The 9,522-nt window shown below is 52.2% G+C and overlaps 1 protein-coding gene across 2 annotated transcripts; it reads left to right on the top strand.

The window, feature by feature from the left end:
• Positions 1–2,318: 2,318 nt before the first annotated feature.
• LOC127316369 (uncharacterized) lies at positions 2,319–6,948 on the top strand. 2 transcript variants are annotated; one of them, XM_051346776.2, is made up of 3 exons: positions 2,319–4,201; positions 4,520–6,342; positions 6,439–6,948. In XM_051346776.2, the coding sequence occupies exons 1-2, from the start codon at positions 2,699–2,701 to the stop codon at positions 6,323–6,325; spliced, it is 3,309 nt and encodes a 1,102-aa protein (XP_051202736.1). In that variant the 5' UTR covers positions 2,319–2,698; the 3' UTR covers positions 6,326–6,342; positions 6,439–6,948. The 2 variants fall into 2 exon arrangements, with proteins under 2 accessions (XP_051202736.1, XP_051202731.1); XM_051346771.2 differs by having other exon boundaries at positions 2,321–6,342.
• The last annotated feature ends 2,574 nt before the right edge of the window (positions 6,949–9,522 follow it).

Here is a 9,522-nt window from a genome sequence, read left to right as displayed (position 1 = left end):
TGCCATTTATACATCCCGAAATCATATCATTTGGTATATATTCGTGGTCAAAGTCTTGCTAAAAAGGCAGTGCGAAAGAAGCGTGCCTTATATAATATTTCTGATAATTCAGATCTTTCCATAGACATTCATAAAAAAAAATTCGAATAATTTACATACGATCAATGAGTATAGTACACAACGAATAAAACCCGGCATATCCCGTTGACTGCACACGTTAATCGTGATGCACGCCGCACTTGCGCTTCCGCGGCTCCGGCGCGGCACAAAAGCTGCGGGTTGCGTGGAAGGCAAACTGTGGTGCTACGCTGATAACAAATCCAGATCAAGCTTTGGTCCCATCGGCAGCACTATAATGAAAGACCAATCGTCCCCAGCGATAAAGCTAATCCATGTCGCCGTCACTAAAGTGGAGATCCACGTCACCTTCTTCCATCTTCATATCGCAGGATCAGATGAGACGAGAGTTTTGGAGCCACCACACTTGTACTCAGTATGCAAAACTGTTTGGTTCTCTTTGACAGATGTGTGCATTTTTTCTTCTTGCAACTAGGCAAGACTTGCCATTTCATTAATAACGAAGAAGATGGCCCATTAATTAACGGGTAACCGACAAAAACCGATACAAGTACACCAAAATCGTTATGGAACACAAGCGCATCCGATCCAATCGGTCACACACGCCAACGTGAGACGGCTCCGACTCCGGCTCAGACGAGGAGCTTCGCAAGAGAACTATGTTGGGCTCGCGCCGACCGAATCCTCCACAAACCACCGGTTCTCGGTCATCACTGCCGCATGGACACTCCACCACAGCTTCGACTTCACAGTGACACATTGAAGCACGAGAGAACCCATCGCACACGCCGATAACAACCTAACAAAGCCCACGCCGCGACCCAAGCTCTGCTCGACGCATCACTATTGCCAAACTGCCCGCAGCTCCGCCAAGCGAGTCGTCTCAGCACCAACCATCCACCATACCCCAAGTCGAAGCCAACTCCGAGACCATGCCACCAACGAGGAGAAAGACGTTGAGACGCCTTCGTCGTCGGATCCTGAGGATCTGAGGTTTCCCTCGGGGGCAAGGACACTTGATGAGGAGAGGAGCCCTTGACGAAGCTTCCAAGAAAGTCAAAGGCACCCGCGGGGTGTCGCTGGTCCTGGCCATCGCTAGGACAAGGATTTCTCTTAGGATCCTCCGCCTCCAACCAGCCAAGTCCACCGACAACGACCTGCAACCTAACTTCCACCGCCAAGACCGAACTAGCACCACCGCCTCGCCCGCTGCCAAGCCCCGACATGTCAAAGCCCAACAGCATGTCCCTCCTAGCCACCTCTTTTCCTGCCGGTGATGCCACCACAACCAGCCCGACCAGACACTAGGACCGAGCAGATCCAGCGCGCATGACGCTCCCTAGGCCAAGCCGACAGCATCGCCACCTTTGTGGCTGAAGACGTCGACCACCACATGCAGGTCCACGCAGGGTCGTAGCCCCGGTATATCGCTGCTAGCAACTACAGCCGCAGCACGCGCCCCCATGGTCAATAGCCGCCATCCAATGCCTCGGACGACCGTGGCGCACATGCGGGGATCTGGGCATGGAGGACCCAAGATCTGCGCCCAGCAGACCACCGCGCCATGTGGCCTCGTCGACCTTGCAGCTCCGCCACACACACATAGATGACCGCCGCGCCGCCACACCCGCGGCGGTGCTCCGCTATGCATCCATGCCCGCAGAAACATCGCCGCCGCACGAGGTCCTGCCGCCAGCTCGTCTCTTCCGACCGCCACCTTTGGAGCGGAGGGGGCACCACCATCGCGGCAAGGGCCAGGGGCAGTGGCGGCGGAGAAGGGCCGCCAGTGGAGGCCTCCTCCTCTGACTAGGGTTTGTTCCCCTGGGTCGCCGCATGCTCAGGCGACTGGCGGTCGGGTGGTCCTCTCCCTGCCTTTTCTTTGTGTACAATGTGTTTGTGCATAAAGTTTTTAACCTGTTCCCTTTTACAATGGACATACTCTAGAGGTCTTAAGTGTACTTACAGTGCTTTTTAATGCTACTGATTGGTGCCATCAAATGTAAGGAACGAATTTTATGACCAACGACTCCAAGTCCATTGTCTACCTTTTCCAACACCAGCCAAACTCATAAATGAATTCCTTCCTCCAAAAAGAAACACCTCATAACTGGATCCTCCTAAACCCAACAATCCTCCACACCACAGGGTTGTCCACAAAACTAGGCCACCACAGGAGATCCGGCATCGAAGAGACAAAGAAAGTGTCACACTCACACACACAGCCGCTCTCCCTCTCAACTTTGAGCCGCCCACCCACTCGCCGCGGCCGGCTCCCCCTTCCCTTCTTCCTCACATCGCATTCCATTCCCACAGAATCCATTCCACCATTCTTTTCTCCTTCCCTTCCACTCTTTCTCCTCGAGTCCATTCCAAATTCTTCTTCCTTGGTCCAACTCCCAACCTCCTCTCCCCCACAGTCCCATAGTTCACATCACCTTTGCCTTTGCTTGCCGACCCGCCCTTCAGCTCAAGGAGGAAGAAGCCGAGCACTCCACGGAACCTCCCAGCTCAAGCCGAGAGATTCCAAGAACCTGAGGGAGGGATCCGTGGAGTGAAGCCAAGACATCCATCCAGGGAGAGCAAAGAAGGAGGAGTGGTAGTACTAGCTGCAGCAGCAGCCATGGTGAGGAGCAAAGAGGTGCCCAAGAAGCCCAAGGACCCGCTCCTCACCCCTCCCCCCAAGCCCAGGGGCTTCAGCACCTTCAGGGACGCCGGCGGCGGCCTCGGCGGGAGCCTGCCGAGGAACCGCGGCGGCGCGGCCATGACGTCCCCGGCGCCGGCCTCCGTGCCCAACTACATGCGCGGCACCAGCAGCTCCGGCGCCAAGGCCGGCCAGCACCATCGCCAGCGCGGGTCGGCGTCGGCGTCCGCGTCCACGCCGACGAGGCAGCGTTATAGGCCGGTGCGGGTGACGCCGAGGGGCAAGGTGCTGTTCCCGGCGCCCGCCGCGGCGGCGTCGCCCGGCATGGTCCGCCCCACCTGCTCGTCCACCCTGAAGGACGCCAAGTTCCCCCTCGCGCTCGGCCTGGCGCCCGGGGCCACCGACGCCGAGGGCCCCGCCGCCATGCGGGTCTGCCCCTACACCTACTGCTCCCTCAACGGCCACGCCCACGCGCCCGCCGTGCCGCTCCGGAGCTTCCTCGCCACGCGACGCCGGCTCATCAAGACGCAGCAGAGCATGAAGCACAAGGGCGTATCAGCGTTCCGCAGGGGCACCACCGGCCAGCGGAGACCGGACGACGTCGTCTGCGCCGGCGCTCCCGCGAAGGTCGCGCCGCCGTTGGTCGACCAGGACGCCCTCGGCGACTTCTTCGTGGAGGTGTACACCGGCCCCAGGGTCAGCTCCGGCACCAGCTGCAGCGACATGTCCTTGGACGAGATGGACGCCACGGTCAGGCGGATGGAGTTCGTTGTATTCGACCGTTGCGGCGCCGACGACGACCTCGACAAAAGTAACGATCTTGCTGTTCACGGTGACGGTGACGGCGAGGACAGACCTGGTGTCTGCAGGGACAGTTCGTCGGAGTGCAGCGATCCAGGCATCTCCGGCAATCTCGTGGAGGAGCTGCCGTGGATGAGGTACCAGGGGTACGAGTGTGATAGCCTGGATGACGATGTTTCAGAGGAGCAGATTGGGGAAGCAGAGGCTCTTGCCCAGCATCAGGAAGGTGAAGATGAAGAGGCCAAATCCTGCGGATCGGGCGATGAGCGCGAAGAGGAGGCCATCGAAGAACAGGAACCAGAAGATGAGGAGATCATCTCAGATTTGCCCTGTCAAACAGGGATCATCGCCGATGAAGAAGGCGTCGATTGCAGATTGGACACAGTGAATCAACATGAGGCTTCCACAGCAGAAGACACACAAGATCCAGGAGACGATGAGGAGTGCGTCTCGGATGGTGGCCACGGAATGGAGATCGCCGCGGAGCGAACATGTGCTGTTTCTACGGCGGAGGTCTGCAGGGAGCAGGAAGAAGACGAAGACATCATGCTGGGCAAAGTGTGTCGAGGGGATACTTCTGATGGACAGGGCACATCGGAAGAGGCGCTCTCGGTATCGGAAATTCCTATGTCTGAAGTAATGGAGAATGTCCTGGAAGACAGATGCAAAGAGGAGAATTCAGCAGATCAAGAGGCAGAGGATGACGAGACCAGCATGGATTCTGCCAACGAATCAGAAATCAGCGAGAAGCAGAAGGATGCCGAGTCTGAAATGGAGATTTCCGAGACTGTCCCCGATGTTGCATGCCAAGAGGATTTCTGCCAGCAAGAATCAACCTCCGGAGCTGTTGCAGAAGTGTGTCAAGGGGATACTTCTGATGGACAGGGCACATCAGAGGAGAAGCTCTCGGCATCGGAAATTCCTAAGGCAGAAGTTACAGAAAGGGTGAAGAATGTCCTGGAAGACAGCTGCAAAGAGGAGAATTCAGCAGATCAAGAGGCAGAGGATGACGAGACCAACATAGATTCTGCGCTCCTATTCGAAATCGCCGAGAAGGAGAAGGATGATGATGAGTCTGAAATCGAGATTTCTGAGACTGTCCCCGATGTTGCATGCAAAGAGGATTTCTGTGAGCAAGAAGCAACCTCCGGAGCTGTTTCAGAAGGTGAAGTTTCTGACTCCAATGCTATTGCTTCTCCAGATGTTGAAATCTCGAATCAGCCAACAGATGGTGGCTTTGAACAAGATGCGACCACTGTAGAAGATGCATTTGAGCAACTTGATACTACTGCAGAGAATACTGTGAGTGGCACAGAAGATGCTCAAAGGGGATTGGAGATTACCACATGCAAATCTGAAGATGTTTCTGCGGAATCTGGTATAACCCAAGAAAGCAGCCAGGTCGTTTACTCTGTATGTGTTGATGCCCCTGCTAAAATGCAACCGGAGATTACAGAGCACGGGCCGGAAGACTCTTCTGAAGAATCTAGTATTCCCCAAGAAAGTAGCCAAAGTAATATGGTTGCTCATGTTGATAATGATGCTCAAATTGAAGTATCTGCCGATGCCACTGCTCAGGTGGAACCAGAGATTACACAGTGCAAGCTGGAAGAGCCTTCTGAAGAGTCTGGTATTTCTAAAGAAAGTAGCCAAAGTAGTAAGTCTGCTCTTGTTAATAATGTTGTTGAAACAGAACCGGAATTTACAACATGTAAGTTGGAAGATCCTCGCGAAGAATCTGGCATCCTTCAAGAAGTTGTTCAGGATCGCAACTCTGCATATCTTGGTGAGGGTGCTCAAATGCAACTGGGAAATGTCACAAACGAGTTTGATGCCACCTCTGAAGAATGTGGTATTGCTCAGGAAATTGGTGAAGATGATAACTCTGTCAGTGATGATGCTCAAAATGGTTCCGAGCTAACAATGTGTGAGCTGGATGACGCTTCTGAATCTGTTGCGGTCCAGGAGATTGATCAGGATCACAACTGTGCAGATGTGATTAGCGGTGCTCTAATTGAATCTGAGCTTATTACCCCATCTCAACTGGCAAATGCGGAATCTGATGCTACCCAAGAAGTTGTTCCAGATGACAACAATGCAGATGTCAATGATGGTCCCGAGAGAGAATGGGAAACAATGGCATGTGAACCAGAACATGCTCACGAAGAACTGGATATTATTCAAGAAGGTGATAAAGATGGTTGCGCTGCTGGTGTCTGTGCTGGTGCTCTGAAGGAAACACAGACAAGCAACATAAAAGATGCTTGTGAAGAAGTTTGTGTTACCGAAGAAGCTAATCTCTCGCACGCTGAGCACAACTATGACCCCTCCGCTGCTGACAGCATTGGGGCACCTCAGAGCCTACCAGCAGAAGACGATGATGCAAAAGAGTTTTCTGTTGATGACATGTGCAACGTTTTCAGCGGGATGAACCTCAAAGGAGATGTATATGTTGATCCTACCGAGTCTGAGATTAGCCCGAGAAAGAGATTGATCATTGCTGGGAGGAGGAGAACACCTGAAGAAGAGGAGCACATGCGAGGTTTCAATCCAAGGGGACCTAATTTTCTTCCTTTGGAATTGGACCCGGACTCAGAGAAGGTTGATCTGAAGCATCAGACAGCCGAAGACCGTAAGAACGCTGAAGAGTGGATGATCGATTATGCACTTCGGAGGGCGGTGAATAATCTAGGCGCTCGGAAGAAGAAAGTGGAGCTTCTGGTCCAGGCATTTGAGACGGTCCTACCGCATGACGAGGATGAGAAGAAGAGCACGCCCACAAGGGCTGTCCAGGCTTGCAACTGATAATAGTTCTAGTAGAGGTAAAGAATATTTTGGAAAGCTATCAGTACTTTTGCAGTGAGATTTTACCCAATTCTTCTCATTAACCTGTTACTTGCTCTCTTTTTCTCTTGCAGTTAGTAGTTGGACTAATCATGATATTGACGACTCGCGAGCTACTAACTCGGTGGTCGCTGCAATATTAGTGCCAGAGACCTGCTCCAAGCCTCCAAGTTGGACGAGAATAACTACTTACTAGTTCACCAGAGATCGATCACTAGAGATCTCTGGTTAAGGTGGAGCTCAGTACTTCGTCTCCACATGGAGAGGGTAAAACTAGTACCGACTGATGAAGAGTTTCCTATCTAGTTGGTGAGCTGCAAAGGAGTAGCTCAACAACCAAGCCGTGTATATACGTCTCATAGCCCTAATGTTTGGTATTTGTACTGATGTTTGTGACTTGTGTAAAATGTCGAAGGGATCATGAGGTGCTGCACCTGTATGGCCTTGACAGAGATCAATAAAACTCTTCTCGAGTTGCATGCTTGCGGCGAGAAAGATAATCATATGTATGTATAGTAGTACCTGTGTAGTTGAGTTATGTGCAAATAATAAGACTCACACAGTGTCCCTGTGAATGCACATCAGTATGTTATTTCTAGCCCTCTATGCCATGCCTGAAGAAATGCATCAGCTAGGCCAAATCGGCCAACTAAAACTCTAGACATTTTAATTTTAATTTGCCCAGAAATCTGAAGGTGACGCCGTGTGCTTGAATCTTGTGGAGAGATGCAACAATCAAGAAAGCTTCCTTTCGTGAAATCGCACACATCAACCAATTTGATAGTTGCAGCCAAACTGTGTCCAGTCGTCGTCGTACTCTGGAACAGTCCAGAAGAAATTAGAGGCCCGGAAAGCCGGATCGGAAATTTGGAACCGAAAGGAGATGATCTCTATCCGAGTAGTCTCCGTCTAAGCTGACACGCCAACAGATCAGCCTAAAATCCCGTGGCCGGCGAGCAGCCGGCCAAGGATCTTCCGATGTGACACGAACCGAACCATCGGCATCGTCCACATTACTCTTCGTCACAAATCTCCTTCGTTTATCACGTGCTGCAGCTAGGTTTTCAGCGGGTTGCAGGTCAAGAAAAATAGATTTCCAGCGAGTAAATAAAATCCGAAATTCCACGATCTTGTGGCTCTTTTTAAACAGGCCTTAGCTCAGATTTAAAATAGTAAAGACACGAATGGCAGATACAAGATGCTGAGAGTTCAGCTTACAAGCGAAAAAAGTTTAGATAACCCCTTAAGTATTGGGTTCGGGACGCTAACCCCCCTTAAGTTTGGATTGGGGCAAATAGCCCCCCTAAGTTTCAAATACCAGATAAATAACCCCCCTACATTAGATTTGGCTGTTTTACATTAGATTTGGCTTTACAAAAACCGCAACTTTAAGACTTAACTCGGTTGCTGATCATGTTGTGCGACCGTCTCAGACGGCCTTCATGCAAGGAAGAAACATCCTGGACGGGGTAGTAACTTTGCATGAAACAGTGCATGAGCTTCACCGAAAAAAGTTGAATGGTGTTATTTTAAAAATTGACTTTGAAAAGGCTTATGACAAAGTCAAATGGTCTTTCCTTCAACAGACACTCAGGATGAAAGGTTTTTCTGATGAGTGGCGTGCTTTGATTCATAATTTCATTTTCGGTGGAAGTGTTGCCATTAAAGTCAATGATGATGTGGGCAATTACTTTCAGACGAAAAAGGGATTACGGCAAGGTGATCCATTATCTCCTATGTTATTCAACATAGTAGCGGATATGCTTGCTATTATTATTGAGCGCGCAAAAGTGGATGGTCATATTGCAGGTTATCTACCGGTCCACCGCTTTGCTCCGTTCGTGGTCTTTGCTACAACGAGTAGAGAGTCGCGACCTCTTTATGGAGGTATCTACACGATTGGAGGATGTGGCGAAGGATATTTTTTCCCAACATGGTTGGCGGCGTAATCTACGGATAGAGCCTCCCGCACCGTAGAAGGGTGTCCTTATTTTGTTTTTTCAGTTCTTGTAACAGACTGGTACTTGGTGTGTGTGTGTGCGGCTGTGTGCATCGTGTTATGCAGAGGCCGGGTGTAATACTTTTCTAAAGTAATGAAAACGCCCTTTATTCAAAAAAAAACGTGGATAAGTGGTTTTGCCACGGTGGAGATTAGCGGTTAATTGATATCCATCGGGGCTGTTATTACTCACGGGTGGCCATGGCGATTTCCCCACCTCCTGTACAGCCGCAACCCATACACATCCAGTCTCTCCTTCAAGCTCTTGCTGCGCCTGTTGTGCTGGAGTTCGATTGCAGGAGATGGAGCTTGTTGTTTACCAGCGCAGGAGATCGACGGGGTCGCAGACGGCTGCAGATCGGAGGTAGAGAGGGCGGTGGAGACCTCCGTGGCGACGCAGCTGGAGATGGAGGAAGCGGCTGAAGGGCTCTATGATTTGGGAACACGCGGCACCAGGGGCTCCCTCCCTCTTACTACTTCTCTCCTCAAAGAGAAACCTCAACTGGATCCCGTCGCATCCCTGCTCTCTCTGGTCGAGCGAGCACCCCGCTCGCCCTCTCTGTAGCTGCCTGAGCCCCTCCTGACGCTCCCTTTCCCAAGCTCCTCTTCACTGGGATGCGCCGCCGGCCAACGCAAGTCCACGGCCGCTACCGCCCGTCATTGTCTCCGGGCGCGTCATAGCAACAGACCAACACGCCTCGCGCCGCACTTTAACCCGTGGCCATGGCTGGCCCCATGCCCCCATGCCACCGTATCTGCTCGTCTGTACATCCTCACCAACAGCCGGTTGTCCCCCGATCCTTGGATGCACGGAGCCAGCAAACAGCGCGCCTCCACTGTATTTCCTTGGTGCTTGGTCTGTATCAGCAGCAACAGCTGCTGCATCGAATCAGAAACTGGCTACACCATCAGAGACAGCAGCAGCTGCATGAAATCGGGAAGAGGGAGAGGTACTGGCGTCGCCCCACGAGCCCGTCTGCACCAGATTGAACAGCTGCGGCGGTTCTAAATCGAGGCTCAGAGCGATAACGGTGGTGGCGACGAGCTACTGCGGGACAGCGAGTCGGCGACACGGAGTAGCTGCAGTGGTGCTCAGTGGTTTGTAGTGTGGCTTGGAGCAACGACGGCGCTGTCTTTAAGCTACATCGGCCCGAAGCGA

The sequence above is a fragment of the Lolium perenne genome, chromosome 1, assembly GCF_019359855.2.
Source record: "Lolium perenne isolate Kyuss_39 chromosome 1, Kyuss_2.0, whole genome shotgun sequence".
NCBI lineage: Eukaryota > Viridiplantae > Streptophyta > Magnoliopsida > Poales > Poaceae > Lolium > Lolium perenne.
This window is presented reverse-complemented; position numbering and strand designations above follow the sequence as displayed.